The sequence below is a fragment of the Eptesicus fuscus genome, chromosome 4 (assembly GCF_027574615.1).
Source record: "Eptesicus fuscus isolate TK198812 chromosome 4, DD_ASM_mEF_20220401, whole genome shotgun sequence".
Classification (NCBI taxonomy): Eukaryota; Metazoa; Chordata; class Mammalia; order Chiroptera; family Vespertilionidae; genus Eptesicus; species Eptesicus fuscus.
The window spans coordinates 79,200,016-79,223,651 of NC_072476.1; the positions used below are offsets into that span (position 1 = coordinate 79,200,016).

The 23,636-nt window shown below is 38.0% G+C and overlaps 2 protein-coding genes across 2 annotated transcripts in view; both read left to right on the plus strand.

Moving 5' to 3' along the window:
- The window catches only part of CENPK (centromere protein K), a 44,993-nt gene extending 22,850 nt beyond the window's left edge, over positions 1-22,143 (plus strand). The window contains exon 11 of the mRNA XM_054715221.1: positions 22,089-22,143. The gene's annotated coding sequence lies outside the window, so the exon portion shown is untranslated. The remainder of the gene's footprint in view (positions 1-22,088) is intronic.
- ADAMTS6 (ADAM metallopeptidase with thrombospondin type 1 motif 6) overlaps positions 22,131-23,636 on the plus strand; it is a 206,406-nt gene continuing 204,900 nt past the window's right edge. The window contains exon 1 of the mRNA XM_008161866.3: positions 22,131-22,227. Coding sequence (XP_008160088.1) covers positions 22,131-22,227 — 97 coding nt within the window. The remainder of the gene's footprint in view (positions 22,228-23,636) is intronic.

The window sequence follows — 23,636 nt, forward strand, 5'->3', positions numbered from 1 at the left end:
AATAAGGACTCCAGATTGAATTGTAACCTGGCCCTATTATCAGTCTTTAAATTGATTTTACCAGCCTGACGATTGCTCCAAGCAATTGTTGGTTAGGTTTCTCATTGTCATCTCTTCCAGTCTTTCCAATTTCTCCACGCTGGGGTAAACAGAGCAGACCAGGTTTAATCAGCCTGGCCCCATTCAGCCTTTCATAGTGCTGTACTAAACACTTTGTCTTACCCCTCTTAATGTCTGTCTTACTTAGCCCCATTTTTTCTTTCATAGGTTTGTAGCTAAATGTACTCCAATTCTGTAAGATAAAGCCCAGAGAGCTACATTGGGGTACAGAGATGGGATTACCAATGTTACTAAGGTCTTTATCAATCAAAGTAATTATTTATTTTCAGCTCAAGCAACCTTAATTAAGTCCTAGGATTAGACAGTTCACACAACAGAACAAACAGGGAACAAGCAGTTACAAGATCTAACAATTCAGCAACCCATATACATGTATCTTCCTAAAGTTTGGTAGCAGCAAATGAGACACGACAAAACAGGAGGAGAGGTTGAGTGGTCAAACTTCCCCTTATGTCTTGAATATGAGGTCTGCTTAGATCAGTCAATATGAGATAAACAGCTGCCTCTAGGTAGGCCTGGACTAACTTCCGCTGCTGACTCCTAGGTTTGATGGAACTCGGTCGGAGTTGGCCCTCTTCCACAAGAAAAAAATTCAGACTCCACAGGTAAGGAGTCTTGGTTCCCTTCAGACTGACAGATCTCTTGGTTCCCGCCAAGTTTCCCCAAGTCTGAGAAAAGGAGACTAGATCAGACAAAGAAAGATTTCTCAGGAAACCCCCCCCCCCCCCCCCCAGTTCCCATTTGGGTTCCCCTGAGCCTAGAATAGGGTGGTTTTCCTGAGGTGGTCACCCAGGAAACCTTATTATAATACGTCTTGATTTTCCAAACCAGAGCAAATTCCAAATCTAGTCATTTTTCAATCCCTTGTGTCTTATGCTGCAAACAAAAGTATTGTAGGTTGGGGGCACCCAGTCATGGATTTCCACCCAGCCTCTGCCTACAAGACAGCAGGTCTAGGCAGATGCTAGACTAGGGCCTGGTGGCAAGCCCTGGGTCCACAAAACCACAGGCAAAAGGGAGCCCTAGGTTGGGCATCAAAATTATCACAGGACTAAAGGTGTCCATTTGCCTGCGCACATCAAAGCCCAATAAGACATGCACAGGAGAACACACAGATGACCGAGAGACATATGCAAAAGTGCTCAACGTCACTAAGCATCCAAGAGATGCAAATTAAAACAACAATGAGGTGTCACCTCACATCTGTCAGATGGCTACCGTTAGCAAATCAACAAGTAACAAGTGCTAGCAAGGATGCAGAGAAAAGGGCATCCTAGTACACTGCTGGTGGGACTGCCGACTGTTGCAGCCAATATGGAAAATAGTATGAGTAACTTCAAAAAACTAAAAATGGAACTGTCATTAGACCCAATGATCCCACTTCTAGGAATATATCCCAAGAATCCCGAAACACCAATCAGAAAGCATATATGCACCCCTATGTTCATAGCAGCACAATTTACAATAGCTAAGATCTGGAAACAGCCAAAGTGCCCATCAGTAGATGAGTGGATAAAAAAAACTGGTACATTTACACAATGGAATACTATCCAGCCGTAAAAAAAAAAAAAGGATCTCTTACCTTTTGAGACCACATGGAGGGACCGGGAGATTATTATGCTAAGCGAAATAAGCCAGGCAGAGAAAGACAAATATCACATGATCTCACTTATATGTGGACTCTAATGAACAAAATAGGTCCAGAGGCATAGAAGCATGGCACAGACTGACAGATCTCAGAGGGAAGGGGCAAGGGGTGTGTGTGGGGGGGCAGAGATTAACCAAAGAACTTGTATGCATATATACCTAACCCATGGACACAGACAATAGTGGGGTGCAGGCCTGGGGTGGGGTGGGAAGTGGGTAAAGGGGGACAATGGGGGGAAATGGAGGACATATGTTATAACTCTCAACAATAAAGATAAATTTTTAAAAAAGAAAGACATGCACAGGAGCTTGCAGCAAAGAAAGAACGGGTTTCACTTGAGGAAGTGGCCCATGCCCAGAGTCACAGTGAGCTAATGCTCGAGGACCTGGCTCCCCAACAGCTTCCAGGGGATGGCTTATAAGGGGCGGGGGGGGGGGGCAGATATTGGGGGAATCATTAATCATGGTGGTTAAGAGAGTTAGGGTTGTGGTCTCTACTGATGGGTTGGTGCTAGGGTACAGGGTAGCTGCTCAAGGCATTTGGTCCTAATATCAGCATGGCATCGCTTTATCTGCTATTGTCGCTATTTTGGCCCTGGAGCTGAAACATAACTGAGGCCTAGATGTTATGTCTAGTTTGATGGAAACTGTCTCTGGCCAACAGCTCCGAGGCTTTGTTTCTAAGATTGTTTGATGCTGATCAGAACCTCATTGCCCTGAGGGCTTAATGATTAAGGGAGTGGACATGCATGGGAGAAGGAGGCAGGTGAGTCAGTTTAAATAAAAGAGAAAAGAAAGGAAAAAAAAGGTCATTAAAGAAATGAAGTTTCTACACGGTTACAGTATCCTTAGTTTTGTAAGAGGACTTAGTGTGTACTTTTACATTTAAAAATGCTTTCAACCATTTGTCTCCAAGTTTCTTGATAACCTTAGCACTTTTAAAAGTAAGCAAGTGATATTCCAAGTATACCATGTCTCTTCTATAGAAAATACAAATGCTGCTATATTTTAATGAATTGAAGTTCTTTTACAGGAAGATAACATATACCTTCCTAGTTACTCCAGTTGGGAGTCAAAGAAATAAGCGACTTTTTATTCATTGCAGTTACTGCAGAAAGAAGAAATGGTTCTGGCAGAATAAGCCTGACAATAATTCTACAGAGCAGGTAGTGCGATTGTCCGTGTACAAATTACAGAAAGAAATAGATAAAGGCAATAAACAACTTGATTTATTTGGTAAGTCTTCATTTCACATTTTACTGATAAATCTCCAGATTAGGATCATTTTACTACAGTATCTTGTATAAGGCTCTAAAGCAGTGGTTCTCAACCTTTCTAATGCTGTGACCCTTTAATACAGTTCCTCATGTTGTGGTGACCCCCAACCATAAAATTATTTTCGTTGCTACTTCATAACTGTAATTTTGCTACTGTTATGAATTGTAATGTAAATATCTGTGTTTTCCGATGGTCTTAGGCGACCCTGCTAGCGGTTCTCAACCTGTGGGTCTAAAGAAAACTATTATTTCATCCTACTTTAATTCATTAACCCAGGCTTCTTAGATAGCAAGATTTGCCCACTTTTGAGCTCAATCATAAACAAAGTAAATTGCAGTAGACTTAGTCTTGATTTGTACTCCATCTAAGCTTACGGTCCTTGAAGCTTTTTGTGGTTTTGAGTATGTTGGAGAAAATGTTTCAAGTTCTGAGGATCTATATGTATTTTCACTTGTCATATTAAGACTTAGAATTTGTTTTTATTTTACAAGTTCTTAAATATGATAATGCAAAATGCCTGAAAGGAATACCACATTCTAGCTTTCCCACACCAGATGGTGATGTTAGCCTAACCTAAAAACAAATATTTGTTTTAGCTTGCCACAAAACATATTTAACTTTCTTATTGGTTAATGTGTGCACATGGATTGATTTAGAAGAATTTAAATCTCTATTTGGTTGAAAATTTAAACCAGTTGAATAGGACCTTGTTTAGTCTTATCCTGTGTTTTTTTTTTATGGTTGTACATCTCTATTAACATTTCTGGTTCCATTATTTTCCACATCATTATCATATGCACATATAAGTTGTAATGTATCTTTAGGCATCAGTATTACAGAAGTAAAGAATAAATATTTGGTAGGAAGCTAACTTGTGGGAAATATTTATGGTGTTTTGAAGATGAGATAGGATTTCCTATCTAATTTTTTTTTTTTTTTTTTGCTTATTTTAGGATATAACATGTTTGTTTTGATTATGGAGCATGATATGCATTCTTACTGTGTAATGGCAGCAGGGAAAGGGTTGTTTTCTCTCTAGGACAGTTACATATTATAAAGAAACCAGTGAGTTTTTGTTTGTTTGTGTTTTGTTTTTTTTGTAAGGAAAAAAATTATAAAAAGTAAGCAAAGTCCTGGCTGGTATGGCTCAGTTGGTTGAGCATCGTCCCGTGCACCAAAAGGTCAGGGCAATGCTAAGGTTTCGGGTTTGGTTCCCGTTCAGGGTGCATACAGCGGGCAACTAATTCATGTTTCTCTCTTACATTGATGTCTCGCTCTCCCCCTTCTCTCTCTCTCTCTCTCTTTCTCCCTCTCAAAATCAATGAAAAAATATTTTGAAAAAGTGAGCAAAAAAATCTTTTTAAGAGACTGCAAAGTTCCCTAAACATAAAAGAGAAAAACGTTAAAATGGAATGTATATATAACACTTCAATCAGCTGCCTCCTGCACACCCCCTACTGGGGATGTGCCTGCAACCAAGGTACATGCCCTTGACCGGAATAGAACCTGGGACCTTTCAGTCCGCAGGCCGACGCTCTATCCACTGAGCCAAACCAGTTAGGGCTGGACTATATATTTAAAAAAGTTTTTTTTTGAAAAGAAATTTCTGTTTATAAAAAAGGAAAACACATTTAGAGAGGTAAACTGTAGAATTGGAGAAAGTATTTACTATATATAGTCAACAAAGAACTCAAATATGAAATGTATATAGAGTGCCCAAAAAATTAATAAGATATACATCTCAAAATTATATCAATAAAATGACTTTAGAGACACTTAATAAAAAATAAATTTCTTGAAAATGTAAAAATAAAGGAGAGAGAGTTTGTTAGACTGTTTGGGCTTCCATAACAAAGTAATCCCAACTTGGTAACTTATAAACAACAGAAATTTATTTCTCATGGCTCTGGAGGCTGGAAGTCTGAGATCAGGGAGCCAGCGTCGTCAGGTGAGGGCCTTCTTTCTGGTTTATAGCTGTTGCCTTCTCACTCCAATCGTGTACAGGGTGCGGGATAACTGTAGGGGTCTCTTTCATAAGAACAGTAATCCAATGTATGAGGGTTCCACCTAATAACCTAAGCACCTTTCTAAAGCCCCACCTTCCAGTACCCATTACATTAGGCATTAGGAATTCAATATACGAATTGGGGGTACAAACATTCAGACCATAGCAGAGACGAATTCTAGTTTCCAACTAAAAAGTGGAATAGACACACTTCTCCCTCCTGCTACATACAGCTAAAAACTTTGCTCAGTATATATAAAACACATGCTAAGAAAACTAAAAAGTGAACTGAAGAAGGTACAGTGGCTAGGGACTTGGTGAATTGGGATTGCATTTACCAAATGGAAAAGATGGAGAAACAGGTTGAATTCCGTTATAGGTCACATGAAGTTTATGTTGCATATTACACACACTCAAGCAGACGTTTAGATATAGGAGACTTTGGCATATAGATGTTCTTCAAAGCTATGAAGAGGATACAGTAATCAAAGGAAAAATCAGTTGACAGAGAATAGAATGGATATCAGAATGGACCCCTGGGCATTTTATCATTTTCATTTTTGTTTATTTTTATTGATTGATTTTAGAGAGAGAGAAAGGGGGAGAGAAACACTGATTTGTTGTTCTACTTATTTGTGCATTCAACGGTTGATTTTGTATGTATGCTGACCAGGAATCGAACACACAACCTAGTGATTGAGTAGAGAAGGAAGAAGGGACATTGGGATAGGAGGGGAACTAGGAAGAGTCTAGTGTCACAGAACCCGAGGGAAGAAAACACAGCATTTCTAGAAGTTGGGAGTGACCAACTAAATTGAATGTTGCTGGGAGCTCATTGACAACATGGATATCAGAAAAATCATTTAGACTTCACTGAGGTCTCTATTATTTGAATCCCACAACACTTCATTGTATGTTGCTAAATTATATAACTTACTGCATTTTCCCTTATCACACTTTAATCTTGTTTCCAATTCGTAAATGTATTGAGGCAAGGAACTTTGTCTTATTTTTTTTATACTTCTTAGCACTTTGCACAATGCTAAAGAGTAGGTGATTATTAGTGTATGTCAGGGTCTTTGCTGTTAGATAAAGGTCTTTGCTGTTAGCTTTGACTTAATTTTTCTCTTCATTCTTTTTGAATGTTAGATATTTTATAACATAGTTATAAACCATTGATTATACCCACTCTTTTTCTTCTCCATTTTTTCCCCTTTACTGCTATTGATCTCATACCTCCCCCCCCCCCCCAAAAAAAAAGTAGATAAGGAAAGAGAGGTTAAAATTAAACTATTTTTTTTTGTCATTCTCTATGGTAAATGAAAGACTGAAATATGATAAATCATATACAGAATTTTGGTTAGCTTTGCTCATCCATAATATATCATTATATTGATAATTGCAAATTTAAAGTATGAAAGTCTTTCTGAAATTTCCAGATAAATTGTAATAACAAATAACAGTAATCTTATTTTTTTTAAATGTTTTTTTATTGATTTCAGAGGGGAAGGGAGAGGGAGAACGAGATAGAAATATCAATGATGAGAGAGAATCACTGATTGGCTGCCTCCTGCATGCCCCCTACTGGGGATTGAGCCCACAACCTGGGAATGTGCCCTTGACTGTAATTGAACCCTGGACCCTTCAGTACTTAGGCCAACACTTTATCCATTGAGCCAAACCGGCTAAGGCAACAGTAATCTTTATTTTTTTTTCATTTTTGTAAAGTTGTATTAATTCCAACTACATAGAGATTAAAAAACGGGACAAAATAGGGGTTTTATGGAAAGTAAACTCACAGGATGATGTGATCATAAATTCCTAACTGGGCAGGTCATGGGGTAGTCATGCTCCAGGCCTATAACTTCTTTAGTAAAAGTTTTATCTTTGCCTTAAGCAAGCCCTGTCTATTGTTTCTATACTGCGAGACACATTTTTTTAAATGCTTCTGCAGATCCTTCAGAAACCACACTCAAAAGAGCACATAATCATGTTAACTAGTCTGTTATCTAATATTTGCTTTTTCATACCTTCATGTAATCTTCCTTACTTCCCCCCTTAATTTGAAACTGCAAAACTGTTATTCTCTGGAGTGTTGGAGATCTTGCTTCCCAGCAATTGGCATCGGTTTTAGGCTCAAATAAACTCATAAAAATTCTCTACATGTTTGGAAGTTTCTTAAGTCGACACCATGTACACTAAATACCATGAATGAGCAGAGTATTTAGTGTACATGGTGTCGACTTAAACATTTGAAAATAATAATTCCGGTTGTTCTGTTTTTCAAACAAAATTTTACCCATTTAGTTGATGCCCACATTGTGCTCCTCCTTAACCCCATTGGTTTCTCTTGCCCCCCAGGTAACTGTGATCTTTAAGATCTCATGTTCTTCCTGTGCACACTTTTGTAAGTTTGAGATATATATTTAGTGTGGTATTAAAAATTTATATAAATGGTATATACATCCTACCCCAATATGAATTGTAATGTGTCCTATTGTAGCATTTCAACTCAATGTTATATAATTTATCCACATTGATACCTGTATATAGTTCATCATTTAACTATCATGTAAAATTCTATTGTAGGAATAGATTACAATTTATTTTCCTATTGGTAATCATTTAGGTGGTTTCCAATTATTCACTGCTACAAATTGTGTTGTTATAATTACTAATGGGGATTCCCATGTGCAAGAACTTCTTAAGGTTATATACTTAAAAATGCAAGACCAGGTCAAAGACTAGCACATCTTCCTCTTTATTAGATATTGCCAAATTGCTGTCCATGTTGTTTGCATTTAATTTGTACTTCCATCAATAGTATATCCGATGTCCAGTTTGCTCTATTCTCCCAAACACTTGATATTTTAAAAAAATATTTTATTGATTTTTTACAGAGAGGAAGGGAGAGAGTAGAGAGTTGGAAACATCACATCGGAGAGAAACATCCATCAGCTGCCTCCTGCACACCCCCTACTGGGGATGTGCCTGCAACCAAGGTACATGCCCTTGACCAGAATCAAACCTAGGGACCCTTCAGTCCACAGGCCGATGCTCTATCCACTGAGCCAAACCGGTTTAGGGCAACACTTGGTATTATTAAATTTTTACAGTCTTAGCACTCTAATGAAAGAGAATCATTTCCATTTCAATGATTACTAGCAAGATTGAACACTCCCTTATTCATTTATTGGTCATTAGCTTTTTTTTTCTCCTGTGACATTTCTATTCATGCCATTTTCCTATTTTTAATTTTTTTGGCCTATCTCTCTTGGGGATGAAGTAGAGGCCATCTACCAAACCTGAGTAGCTCAGGGGAGGCCTGTGTAGCGGGACTTACAAATTCAGAAACCAAAAGGAACCACATAAAATGGTCTGAACATGCAAATTCCTAACTAAAGGCCAGACATGGTGGGTAGTCATGTCCTAAGCCTGTAGCTTCCTTGACAAAGGTCAATCTTTACCTAAGTGAGCCTGTCAATTGTCTTTTTGCGTATAAGACAACATACCTCTGAAATGTCAGAGTAATCTTCTTTTCCAGACCTGCACTAGAGCACAAGACCACAGAATCACTCATTGTTATCTCAGTCCACGCATACCGTCTCTATGTGCTGTAAAGGTCAATTATTAACTAATACTGTATCCACCAATGTAAAAGAAGTTCGTGTCTCTCCATTTTGCTTTTTATCCAATCCCAGAGATTTCCACGCTTTGCTTTCTCCCGCCTACCTAATCTACCACCAATGGATTTCATATAACACTTCTTACGTCTTCTCCTTTTATTTTAGTGTATAAAATAAGCTGCAAAACTCCCATTCTCCAGAGCATTTTCTCAATTCATTGAGATTTTGCTTCCTGGCAATTGTTGTCAGTTTGGCTCAAAGAAACTCATAAAAATTCTCTACAGGTAAGTGGATACGTTTCTTAGTTTCTTATGTTGACAGGCTTATAGATTTGTGATAGTTCTTTCAATATTCTAGAAATTTATTATATTTCACTTAAATGCGTTGCAAATTCTCCTAATCTCTACCTTATATTTTACTTTTTAGTGGTTTTTACATTTTTAATTTAAGTTAAATTTATCAATTTTTTTCTCTATGCTTCGAGCTTTTGCATCTTACTTAAGAAATGCTACAATAATCCTTCAAAAGATTAAAAAATATTTGTTTTCACTATATCAAATTCAAATACAGTCTCACTGAAAGAATAAAATGTATGTGTAGAAAGTGTATAAAACTTTGGTTTTAATGTGTTGAATCTATTTTTTAATTTAATTTTAATTTTTAAAAGTTTATTTTAGAGAGAGAGAAACATTGATCTGTTATTCCACTTAATTTATGCATTCATTGGTTGATTCTTGTATGTGTCCCAACTGGGGATCAAACCCATAACCTTGGCATATCGAGATGATGTTCTAACTAGCTGAGCTACTTAGTCAGGGCTTGAATCTGATTTTAATGTTTGGGATGTAGAATTCAAAATTTATCATCTTTAGAGATAGTCACCTGCTCCAATTTAATAATTCCAAGCAAACATAAAATCAGAATTCTTCATATCTTTTTCTTAAAATACAAGTATAGTCTAATTTTAAGAAATACCTTAGTTTTTATTTTAAAAATTAAGTTAAATTTGCATGCTTATGTATTAAAAATTATAAGTTAGAAGTCTACTTTTTTACCTTTAAAAATTTCTCAGTCCCTATTCATTGGCTCTCAAACTTTTCTGACATTGCTTCTGTTTTTCAGTCTCTGAAATACATACATACATTAATACATACATGTGTATATACATACATACATACATACATACATACAAATTGCTTCCTCTCACATTTCCATTTATTGCATCTTTGACTTCCTGAAAGGGCTCGATTCGCTTAGATTTATTAGGCTTCTAAGAACTGCTCACATAGCTTTTTGTAGGTATAAATAGGGGGTTTGTGGTCAACTCTACTCTGTCTTCATTTCTTAATTTATCAGAGAAAAGGAAAGCTATAGGAAACAGTTTTTGAAGAGTAAAGGATTGGTTGTTAAAATAATTTTAAAGAATTTCTACTGCAACTGAAATTCATTCAGGGTTAAATTTAAATTTGTTTCATATGATTAAATTAAGAACTAATGCCTGGATATTACACTAAAACATTTCCATGCACATGAAAGTGCTATATGTAGTATTAAGATGGCAAGTTATTAATATAGCACTTATATTTCAGGTTAAAGAAGAAACGAGGGAGAACTGATAGATTGAAATAGATGAAAAGAATTACATGGTTACATGGGCATGCTCACTTTGTGAAAATTTATTGGATTGAACACTTTCATCAAGTTTTATATTTATGCACTTTTCTGAATGTATTTTCTACTTCAGTAAAAAGTTTTTTTAAAAAAGACAAGGGCCCTAGCTGGTTTGGTTCAGTGGCTAGAGCATGGGCCTGCAGACCAAAGGGTTCGATTCTGGTCGAGGGCAGGTGCCTTGGTTGCAGGCATCTCCCCAGCTCCAGCCCTGGTCACGGCTTACACAGGAGGCAACCAATAGATGTGTTTCTCTCACATCAATGTTTCTCTCTGTCTTTCCCTCTCTCTTCCATGCTCGCTAAAAATCAGTGGAAAAATATCCTCGGGTGAGGATTAACAACAACAACAAAATTTTAAAAAGACACAAGAGATTAACTTAATGCAATATATGGATCCTGATTCCTATAAAAGGAAGTTTTTTTTTAAAGCCTTTTTTTGCAATTGAGAAAATCTGATATCTGATGAAATTAAGGAATTATTTTTCTAAGAGTAATAGTGATGTAGTAATGGTTATTTATTTTTTTAGTCCTTTGTGTGTGCCACAAAACTGGTTTGTTGAAACTGGATGGTGGATACACTGGAGTTTTCTACTTTTATATGTGTTGGAATTCTCTGTAATGCAATTAAAATGCAAACACACTCATACACACATACACATGGATCCATTTCTCTCGCTAATAATTTTTCACCCTTACTAATACTGTTTTTTAAATTCAGTCATTTGGAGGAGAAAGGAATCTTTTGGGAAATTTTCATTACTCTGTTTAGACACAGGATGGCACTCTTTGAATAAGTAATTAGTCAAAGTCCACTTTTCACTGGATAAGCTCCTTTCCTTTACAATATTGCTACTTCCTAGGGCAGTTTGTCTTAGTTGAGAGTAAAAATTTTTCAAATAGCTTATAGAAATGATTACTACTCACACCTTAAGTTTAGTTTTCTGTGATGGCTGTGTTTATCCACCACCAGTTTTTGAAAAATTAAGGACAAAGTCCTCAACAATTTAAAGGATGGGTTTGATGCAAAAACAGCTCTGTGTCCACTCTTCTTATTTTTGACGTTTACAATTATTGCTAGGAGATCAGCCACCTCTTGTGTGCTAATGCAAATATCTCTATTCCTATATGAATCATCTTTATTTAAAACTGTGAATGCCAACCACAGAACGTATTTCTACGTTTCAAAAGGCATTGAGCCAAATACTACTGATTTAAGGTCAAGATGAGGACTATTGACTGTGGACAGATGCTTTCCCCTTTCAACCCTCAAAAAAGAATTCTTGGACGATCTCAGTCTGATTCATGCCTTCTTTTAGCCAACTATTCATGTATTCACCAGAAGAATTACACCTACTACCTCCGGTGTAGGAAGAAAAAAAAAAAATCAAATGAGCAATAATGTGAGCAGAAGCTTGAAACTTAAGCGCCTGTTTTCAGAAAGGTCCTCCTCCCCACCCCCTTCCCTCCGGTCCAATTCCCTTTTCTGGTTCTGGCCATCGGAAATTGACTTGGCGTTAACTACCGACTGGAATTTCAAGGCGTCAATTCCTCCACCCCCACCCCAACCTTGGAAACTCTTAAACCTCTTCCTATCCTGCACTCAACGGCAGAAACAGATAAATGATGCAGCAGATTCCACCGCTGAAAGACAACATTTGTCCTGAGCTATTTTCACTTTTTTTCCCCCCCCTCCTGTTTCCGATTGGTGTGCCAGACGCTGTTTGCTTGCTTAGGACATGGAAAACATATTTGGGCATTTCCCCCCCAGTTTTGTGCCAGTGGCGTTCTCCCAGCAAATGAAAGTGAAAGTGCTACGTTGTAGTGGTGTTTTATCCTCAAAGTATGGACTGGCTTCTGGGGTGGAGGGGGTGGAGGGCGGGAGGGTGGGACTGGGAAGCTTGAAGAACCAGATTTGAGGTTTTGTTTGTTTATCCTTAGATCACAGCAGGGTTCCTGTCCTCTCTCCCCCCCCTCCACCTCCCTCTTTTCTGGGGGTCTGACTTTGGATTTATTTTCTTTCGGGCAGTCATTGAGGTTTCATTCAATGTACTGAATTAAAAAAAAAAAATACACTCCACTTGTAGCTTTCCCCGGTTGCACTTTAAAACACCATCCAGTCTCACCCTCATCTGGAAATAATGCAAGCTTCTTTCTCTTCCCCCGCTCCCTCCTCCCCCACTTTTTTTTTTTTTTCCCCCTTTTAAAGCCCCACATAACCTGAAGTCGGTAATCGGATAGAAAATGTGCTGGTCTTAGTTTACTTTAGTCTGTACTCCCTTGCTGTGGCAATATTACTCGTAGAGATGTCTTTTTGAGAGAGGCATTTTGTGCACATGTGGTTACGGAGTCTTGAAATCTGTCACTGCTGTAAACTTGCTGTGAGTTTCCTCCAAGGGACTGTTTATGTGCACTTTTTTTAGTATTTTTGTTTTTGTGGATTTAAAAATACAAGGAAAAGGACACCAGAGATCTTAGCAGTGACATTAGTTCATCTAAGTCATTCATCCTCTCCCTCCCCCTTCCTTTTTCCAAGAAACAACTAATCACAAACCAGGCTAGAATTTCTAAACGAGGTTGGAGGAGGAGGAGGCGAAGAGGCGGAGTGGGGTAGGGGTGGAGGGCAGAAGGGCCAGGATTTCTCTCATTCACAGGGTGGAAAAGTTGACATTGTCTAAGCCCTCCTGAATGGCTGGTAGTTGGTTACCCCGATTGTACCTCTACCTCCCCTCCCCCTCCACGTGACGGCCCAGGACACATGCGCACCCGACGCCGGCACATCTGCACACTGACGTCAGTGCTCTGCCTCCGAGGAAAAGCTGCCAATATTCTGCTGCAATTCTAAGTTGGCCGGGGGCCGGTAGTGAGACCTACTTCAACAAACTTTGCTCCTCTTGTCTTCTTTTCTCCTGATACCTTTTGATGCTCTTCACATGTTATTTGCATAGCAAAGGCACTAAGCTGTCCAGGAAGAAAGGGCACCCTTTCCACCCCCAATAAGTCTTTTTTCTCCCTTCCTTTCTTTTCCCCTTTCCTTTCTTTTTTTTTCCCCCTCTTTCTTTCTCTCTCTCTCTCTCTCTCTCTTTTTTTTTGGCCGGGTGGGGGGCGCGTGCGGGAGAAAAAGGGGGTTTGCAAAGGCAGCATCTCAGGATGATAACCTGGTTGTATTGAAGACATCTCTTTTTCTGCCAAATCGGAAAGTCCGTTCTCTAAAACCCGGGTTAGCCAGACTATAGGGTTTTATTCTGGCTGCAGAATAACTAACTGACTGCTGTGGCTTTGCAAAGGGGGGCAGGAAAAAAAAAAAAAAGTTAAGAGAGGAGAAGGGAGTACGTGAGTCGTCCAGTGCAATCTCTATTGTTTGAAACTTACTTTTTTATCAGAATTTGAAGATGAAAACGGTAAGGAAGACTTCACAATATTCAATGAAACCGTTTTTTTTTTTTTTTTTAATTAAAGCGTGTGCTTTGCTTGTCTTCCGAATAACGTGTAGAAAACCTTTTTCTGTGTGTGTGTGTGTGTGTGTGTGTGTGTGTGTGTGTGTGTGTGTGTGTTTTAATGGCAATGAGTGAGCTTGACTGAATTCATTTTACAGATAGAAAACTTTTTAACTCCAGACTACTCGGGGGGTTGGAGAATTCTGGGTCTTGCAAGTATTTTATGATGCAAAAATATATACGTTTATTATAAGAATAGAATATGTTTTGTGAAATATGACTTAATTATGATTATTGTGGTCTTTTAACTCATCACCAAATAGTAATCAGGAAAGTAATAATGATGTGTATTTAAACGGATTTCCAGTTTTCTTAAAGAAAAACCTGCATTTTATGGTTTCATGTCAGTGTCTTAAGTAGCCAGACAAGTGCATAGTTTATGCCTGGGCTCAGAGGGCAGAATTAATGTGCTAGCTGGAGCCCTGATGCTCTAGGATATGTTAAGCTCTTAATAGGCTAATCAAAGAGATGGAAGCGTGTGTTTTTGATTTACTTTTGGCCACTTGGGACGTGCTAGACTCATATCCCTCCGGAGCCTTGAATATCGGGGTATGTCTGTTTATATGGTACATGGGATCTAAGTTTAGGGATTTGGGGGTGGGGGTGAGTGCTGGAGGGGTTATTGGAAAGCTGCCTTCTGATAATGTGTACTATAATTCCTGTCTTTAGTAATTTCTTTCCTTGTTGTACTAGAAGAAAAGAGAGCGAGAGAGTGAGAAAGCGCACTGAGAGGGAACAAGAGAGTGAGTGAGTTTCTTACTCTTGTTTTTATTTGAGCTGCCGGTGCAACGCGTTTGGGCCAAATGCCAACTGTCTGGGTCACACGCGTTTTATCCAAATAGATTTAGCGCTGCTGTCTGGAAATGGGCTGCTGAATGTTAACTTTAGGATCAACTCAACCAGGGCAGCTCAGACTGTTACCCTCTGTCTGGGCGAAGTGGGGTTGGGGGAAGGGGCATGAGGGTGTACAGAACTGAGCGGGGGCGGGGGTGGGAGGGGGAGAGGAAAGGGAAAACAGAACCATTGCTTGGAACTTTTAAAAAGACACTGGAGTGTGATTTTCAGCATATTCTTTTATGTTTAAATATTTTGGACCAATTTTCTTTCTTTTGTTTTTCTTTCTCTTTTTAGCTTATGTTGATTAGACTCAAACTTAGATGTGGGAATGACAGTTCTCCAAATTCATTGCAGGGAAGGAAATGCAAAATAAAACTGGTGTAGTTGAAGGAAATTAAGAAAATTAATTTTGGAGATAATTGTTTTCCTGTGTTTCACCAAAGTGGTAACAGCAATTCTGGTTTATATTAATTTAGTGCTTAAATGTGATCATTGGTGTTTTGGATTTTTGAAGAATAGTGTATAGAAGCAGATAGTTGATTTCAAACAAATCAAATTCATTCATTTGCCACAAATGGCAGCCAATGAAATCTATGTTTTGATATTAATATTTTTATGATTCTCAAGGGGGAAAATCTCTAACCTCAAAACCTGAAATATTTTAATACTTTCCCTGTCTGGACCAATATGTGTGAGATTAATTCCTACTCTTGTCTACTCTTACCACTTCCTCTTTATTTCCTTAGCAACCACTAGTAGCTACTAGTGGTTTAGGATGGGTATGTATGCCAAATCTTATCCTATGTGTGACTCTCGTGAGTGAATAAAGAGAGTTAACATGTTAGGAAAGTAAATGGCACATTCCATGGGACATTTCTGGGGGGAAGAAGAAAACTGGCAAGAGGTTGATTGCTCTCTTGGTTATACCAAAGGACATAGTTGATTATCAACACTTTGAGTTAACCTCAAGAGACAAAGGTGTTTGTTTTCAGGAGAGAAGTTATAACAGATAATGTATATCCAACTTGCCATTTGGAAAAAAAAGGAATTTGGGACATTACGTAATTTAGGGCCTGCTTTTTGTAGACTGCTGTTTTGTATTTTTGCTTTTGGCTCATTTGCTTTTCTTGATAGATACATCTTGATTCTACCTTTCCTTGGAAACTAATCTTGCAAAGTTTATAAATGATCTGGAAACCTTTGTACTTATAGGCTAGTGGTGTCCTTGGCATATAGTATATGACAGTAAATATTTGTTGAGAGAATAAATGGAAAATGAAATGAGAGGTTAATTTTCACATATAAAAACTGAACACCTGAAGGGAGCCCAGTATTGCTACTTCCTCTGTGAAGACCAGATCAGCCTTAAAATAAATAGCCAGAGTTAAGATGGATGAAAGAAGCTGAGAAGGATGTTATACATGTTCTTTTAGCTCTATAATAATAGTTCAGGAGAGGAAATTATTACCTTGGCTACTCCAGATCACTTGAGTGGGAAGTAAAGATGATAGAGCAAAAAGACAAGTAAGTACCCTCCAACCAGGGCAGAATACTGAGGCAATTACTGTAGTGCACGTTGTCTGCTCTTATTTCTGTTTAGCTAGAGTAGCTTTGATCCATGGATGCAGGTAAATGATCCTTTAACTTCACTGGCTGGTGCATTTGTATTAGGAAAAAAGCATATATGAAATAAAAGTAAAATGAAAAGTTTTGAGTCTTGCTTTCAAATTTAGAGTATTGTAAGCCTGGTTATCATGATCTAAATTCTTTACTGTTCAAAAGATAATACAATGCACTTGATTGATTCCATCATCATTTCCAACTATTCCACATTTTTGAGGGAAGGAAGAACATAAAACTATTTTTGAAGGAAGGCCTTTGAAAAGTGATGAGTCAGATAAGCAGGAGAAGGGGGGGGGCGCTAATATTTGTTTAGCCATTAAAGTGAAGTGCGCGAACACTTCACATCACATGTAATCTAATTTAATCTCTCAACGAGTCTTTGTTAGGTAGATATCATTATCACAGTTTTATAGATGAGGTAACAGATCCAGAGAGTTTAAATAACTTGGAGTCAAGCCAGGACTCAAAGCCTTTGTGCTTTCCCATGATAGTGCTTCTGCTATACAATGTAGAGAGTTAATGCATTATGATTTCTGGACAGTTATGTAATGTTTTAATATTAGTCTGAATTTTGGAAACTATATCTGTTAGTGCCTCTACATAGTTGTTGATGATATGCAGATTAACTTCTCCTGCAGGTGTCAGAAAGTAAGTTAACTGATTCATTAAAAAAATTTTTTTTTAAACCATTTTGTTAAAGATTACCCACTTTGTTGATGGGAAAAAAATTCTGTAAGAAACTTGGCACTCTGATATTCATCTGCTAAAATGTTATCATCTGGTATGTAATAATAATTAGTTAAGTGGGGAGCATACTAGGGAAAGGCAAGAAAGGAAACCAAGAGGCTGACAGAGGCCTAATTTCCATAGTTTAGGTCCTTGATTAGTTTTATCCTGAGAATAGCAGGGAGCTTTTGAGGGTTATTGAACAAGAGAGGGTCACTGTCACTTTGGTGCCTAGTGTTAGGGAAGAAGGATTGCTTATTTCCATAGTTTAGACCCTTGATTGGTTTTATCCTGAGAATAGCAGGGAGCCTTTGAGGGTTATTGAGCAAAAGAGGGTCACTGTCACTTTGGTGTCTAGTGTTAGGGAAGGAAGGATTGATTGCTCAACCCCTAGCCACCTCCCTTGAGGTTTCTGCCTCCCATGTAGTATTCATAATTCTTAAGCTGTCAAGCATGGGGGCAAAGGGTGTCCAAAGATCGGGGATCAGAAGTTGAAATGGTTCCTGCTACCCTGTGTCTCCAGCCCTCAGGCCCCAGGCTGAATGCAGTTGACCTTGATGAAGCCATCCTCATCCTCATTTTCACTCGACAGATCCCCTTCTTGTCTCAGGCAGTGGGCTGTGCTGGTAGCTGGTGCTGTATTTTCGGCAGAGGTGGCATTTGGCAGCAAGTGCAATGAGGAGAGAAAGGAGCATAGCTACCAGCACAACCCCTATCAGCACAGGCCATGCCAGGCCCGGTGCATGATTCAGGGGGTCGTGGCTGATGCTCTTGGGGAGTTCTGAGAGCCCCACCCGCTGTTTAGCTTGTCTCACTCATGGAGTGGCTGGAAGACACCTGTGATCCTTATCCTCAGCCAAAAGAGCCCTGTCTCCAAGGAGATCCCCAGGTACCAGGGCACAGAATTCTGTTGGAGGACCAACTTGGGCTAGCGATTATCTGCAGGTAGAGTACCTGAATCACAGGAGTACCTGGGAGGAGTGTCCAGGCTAAGAAAGCACCCTGATTTGTAGCTTCTTTCCTGCTCCCAGGGATTTGTGGATTTCCTCTCCCAGCCCCCGCTCCTAACCCATTCATTTTTATTGTGAGTTGACTGAATATGGTAAGATGTGTTTGTTGTTGATATGAATTGATCTTGAGCCAACTCATTTACTTACTATTAATTTTCTTCACTGGCAGACTAGACGCTTGAAAAAAAGTGGGGAGTGAGGGCTGGAGTGAATAAAGGAGAGAGAAAACCAAATTTATTGAGTGTCCATGTGCCAGATAGCTAGTAGAACCAAGACTGTAGCTCTGGTTTGTTTAACCTCAAAGCTTCTGCTCTTTCTGCCATGCACCAATGCCCTTTTTACTACAAATCCTTAAATCAAATGTTAGTCTACTTCTGGCCAAGTAGTTACATATTATTTTTTCTCTCAATGCTATGGCTTACTTAACTTGGGTGTTTACAGGACAGTGTTAGTAATGGTAAAAGTGGAGGTTACAAAACTGTGAAGAGCAGAAATTTCTCAAGGGGGAAAGGAGTTATCTATAAGAAATGAGACCAGCTAACTATATTGTTTGTCATTAGTTTGTATAAGTTTGTCATTAGTTTTAGAGTCCAGGAAAATAGGAGAAAAAAAGGATGAATGATTCGGTACAAATCTATCACCACTACTAGAAAACTAATTGAAATGTGTTAGTTATATATTAATACGTTAAAAGAATATTACTTTTAAAGTGTAGGAGGGATTCATTTAATGTTAGACATTATTATTGAAGAACTCAATTAATCAGAAAATTAAAAGAAACAAATGAAGAATGGAAGTTGTTAATGAAACAACGGTTATGGAGTTCGAGATTGTATTTAAGTAGGTTGAGAGTCAAGAGAATTTGATTATTTTCATTACTGATATTGAATAATGGTGTAACTTAATCTCTTTATAGATGTTTGCCTGAGAAAGGCTATGTAGTGCCTGCTGCCTTGCCTAAATCACTGTAGAAGTACATAATTTTGAAATGAAACAATTGTGTATAAGGTTGCTTAAAACTGTTCACATTAATTAACCTATACCATTTATGAATATCTTATTTGATACTGGTTCTATGCAACTGCTATTGAATATTTAAGTTAGGGTGTCTTAAACTGGAAGTGTGATGTAATAGAAAGAATTTAGACTTTAGATCCAAGTAGCCTAGTGTCATACTCTGGGCTCTGCTTTTTTCTAGCTATATTCTGTGACCATTATGAGCTTCAACCTCTTTATCTGTACATTGGCAGCTGTATTAGTTATCAATTGCTGCAAACAAGCAAAAATACCTCCCCCCCCCTAAACTTAGTGGCTTAAAATTGCACACATTTATTATCTCAGAGTTTCTGTGGTTCAGGAGTCTGGGTATGGCTGAGCTATATACCTTGTATTCAGGGTATCTCATGAAGCACAATGAAGGTGTTGGCAAGGACTGGGGTTACTACAGAAGGCTTGACTGGGAAGGGATCTGCTTCTAAGCTTACATATTAGGGGCAGGATCCAGTTTCTTGCAGGCTATTGCACCGAGGGCCTCATTTCCTTGCCAATGGTTATCTGAAAGCTGCTCTCAGTTCCTTGCCATGGGAGCCGCTCCATATGGCAGCTTGCTTCATCAATTCAGCAAGGGAGAGAGTCTACCAGTAAGGTGGAAGTTAGAACCTTGTGTAATCGAATCATGGAAGTGACATCCCCTCCACATTGAGGTCTTTAATTGGTTAGGAGCAAATTACTCAAGGGAAGGGGATTACACAAAGGCGTGGATATCAGAAAGCACTATTATTGGAGTGTGCCTCACACAGGGACACTAATGCCTCCTGCCTAAGATTGTTGTGAATATTCAGAGAAGTGCAATCTATTTAAAGTTCTCCTTACTTTTGGTCCGACTTTAAACTGCTTTTCTAGATGTTACCTATTAGTATTCTGCATAAGAATCAAACTTACTATTATTGCTAATATTATTTTCTATTTTTGTCTTGCCATTTGGACTCTGTGGAATCTATTTCTTTATAATGATTGCCCCTAGCGATTTGACTTGTGAAATTCTGTTCATCTTCTAGGACATATCTCAAAGGCTACTTTTTAAATAAACTTTCCTTGACTCATCTTTCTCTGATTCAGAAGTCATCTCTCTCATCTGATTTGTAACACCTTTTCATAACTTCATTAGGGCATATGTCAGTCTGCCTTGAATTTTTTCTTTGTTACTTAGATTATAAGCAATGATTCTGTCTTAATCTTTTCAAAGGAAAAGATTATAACATCCTTTTGAAAATATAGTAAGACAGTATTTGTTGATCAATGAATTAGTTTTTCCAAAGTTAAGCAGTTTAATAACTTGTAGAAACAGACACAAAGAATTTTAAATGGTTGTGATTGTTTTATATCTTATAAAACCGATATTTCTAGCATCATAAGGAATAAAGTATTGCACATAATTTTCCAATGAACTACAAATATCCTTTTATATACCTAAAGTGATTGTAACAACCATTTATTTATTCATTCATTTACTCAATCATTTTTTTAACCAACAAATATGTAAGCATTTATTATAATAAGCCCATATATTAGAGACGTGGGATGAAAATCTCTAACATCTTTTGTGTATTTCTCTATAGTTATAGTAAGCTATATTTTTAAAAAATATATGTTTTTATTGATTTTAGAGAGGATGGGAGTTCGATCTACACTGGGGATTGAGCCCGAAACCCAGGCATGTGCCCTGATGGGGAATTGAACTGTGACTTCCTAGTTCATAGGTCAACACTTAACCACTGAACCACACTAGCCAGGCTATAGGAAGCTATCTTATTAAGAACAATGTAACCTTTTGCTCTTAGCTCAGGCATAGTATTTTGAGTATCAGACACTGACTGTCACACAGTTATATGCACAGTTGTAACTGTTAAACCATATAAGTGAGGACTGCTTGTTTCTGCACCAAACCGTATTGATTTGGAGTACTAAAATTACTTTCTAGTTTTTTCTCCTTTTTGGGTCACTATTGTGCTGTTAGTGAGATAGTTTCTGGTTCCTTTGTTGGGAAATCAGGTAGCCAAGTACACTAGTTTTCTGTATAAAATGTAAATTTATGTACTCTGAGTGAAGTAATAAGTTGAAGAGAAAGTCCATGAGATGGGTCATGAAATCTGTTGTGATACCTGAAATGAATTTTTAAAAATGATTTTCTTTTCAGAAAATGAATTTCGTTTCCTTTCAGTTACATTCTAGGTAGTTGAAGTTGACTTGTATGTGCTGCATTATAAGTTATACAAGACTTCCAGATAAAGTCAAGGGTTGCAGCAAATATGGTTAAACTTTTCAGAAGTTTAGTTTGTGTTATTGTCTGAGCATTCAGACAGCGGCTAAATGTCACTGTGTGTTTGTAAATCTAGTCTGTAAGAAAAAAAGGATAGGTGCCTCATAAAGTAACACATCAACTGTGGATTTGAGTGTTCTAAAAAGCATGTAAAGGGATGGGATCACATCCTGTTTAACATTTTCATAAAATGAACTTTGATTGTGAAGTCAGCCTACTTTTTATTTTTATCAAAAGGAGGTTAGTCACTGTACCCATACATTGTTATCTTCAAAGTATTTTTTTAAAAGAATTTTTATTTCTCTTCAGATTTGTTCTTTGATTATTAAATAGCTTTGACATTATCCTGCTAAACATTTTGGTTTCTAACTCTGTGTTTAGTCTTGTGAATTTTATTTAGACTATAAAGAACAACAATGGCCTAATTTAACTATATTAAGTTATTTCATCGTACATGTCCTTTGGCAAGCATTCGGCAATATAGATCTGTCTGTTCAGGGTATTTTTCAGTTAATTTAAAATTTTTCTGTTTTTCTATGTTTAAAAATGGCCATACTTTAGTAACTAATCAGCCTAATGCTTTCACTTATGAAAATTTTACCATCATGAATTTTTTCATTTTGGATTGAGAAAATGAATCCAGATATAGGAGAAAGTATAGGATGTCGGGAAAAAGTACCTGTTAAACAGTGGACCATCTAATAACTAATTTGCTATGGTATTGACTCTCTAGCACATAGGTAACCCTCCAAAAAATCATCCAGTTTGCTAAATTATGGAAATTTTGTGGAAGACGTTGACCTGGATTTTGAGCCTCATCATGGCTTCATCGGAATTTCATAGTGACCACAGGCTCTCATACAGTTCACAAGGTAGGATCCCTGCTTTTGAAACTGACAAAAACTATTGCTATTAATCAACTACAGTCCTGCACTCTACCAGCTAAACTATCAAAGGGACTGAATATTTAGTTTGGGTGAACATTTTCTTTGGGATATGTAGTGATAGGAGCAGTGTCAGTTCAGTGCACATTTCATAAATGTTAAGGCCTCTAAAAGTCTGTTTAACTTGTTCCACTGGTATTTAATATCCAGTAGATTTTAGAGCTGACTGGTCTTTTTCAAAAGATATAGACCAGGCCTCTTCTTCTGAATCCCAACATTGATAGGCTCATTCATTGATAGAGTGTACAGGTTAAGTCATGTTCAAATGGAATCCAAAGGTTTATACTATGAAAGAGCAAGAAACTAGACACATCCTATATAATAAAAGGCTAATATGCAAATCGACCAAACGGCAGAACAACTTGTCGCTATGATGCGCACTGACCACCAAGGGGCAGACACTCAACACAGGAGCTGCCCTCTGGTGGTCAGTGCGCTCCCACAGGGGGAGCGCCACTCAGCCAGAAGCTGGGCTGATGGCTGGCAAGCACAGCGGCGGTGGTGGGAGCCTCTCCTGCCTCTGAGGTGGTGTTAAGAATGTCCATCAGTCAGACATCCCCCAAAAGCTCCTGGACTGTGAGAGGGTGCAGGCCAGGCTGAGGGACCTCTCCCCCCTGCCTTGAGTGCATGATTTTCGTGCACTGGGCCTCTAGTTCTGATATAAGATTTTTAAAATATGGACCCTTAGTGAAAAAGTGCTTTTCCTAACTTAAAAATTCTGATCTAAGATCTAAAACCTGGGTAAGAAGGTAAAAGTTGTAAGAAGTTTAACTTTTCAAATTCTAACCCATAGATTCCTATGATTTTCATTCATAGAATTGAATGAACTTTGTATTATAGGAAAGATCCTAACAGAAAGATCCCAAGAAGAAATGTCATTTTGTTTTCCATGAGCCAGTCCAATCCTTATAGAATTAGTGAAAGCAGACCTTTTGTATTCCCCTGCCATGAATGTAGAGTAACAGATCATTTTTTTTTGGTGCTGAGAAACCAGATTTTCAAGGCTATTATAGATTGCTGTCTAGAAATCCATACATACAAAATGTGGATCTCAAAGTAGATCAACAGAGCCATAGCATTTGGTATGCACTCTTATTCATGAGAAGTAAAATAAATATTATCTTTCAAATTATTTCCATTTGGTCATGGTTTCATGGGAGTTTATATTTGTGAGTAAGCTCCATGTAGAGTCAGTGAGGCATCAGGCAGCCATTTGGTTTTCCTTAGTAGGAAACCCCGCTAAAGGACGATGTAGTTAAGAAGGTAGATTGGTGATATTTAGTACTCCTAAGTGAGGAAAATATTAGTTAATAGTCCTCTGAATTTTTTGTCATTCT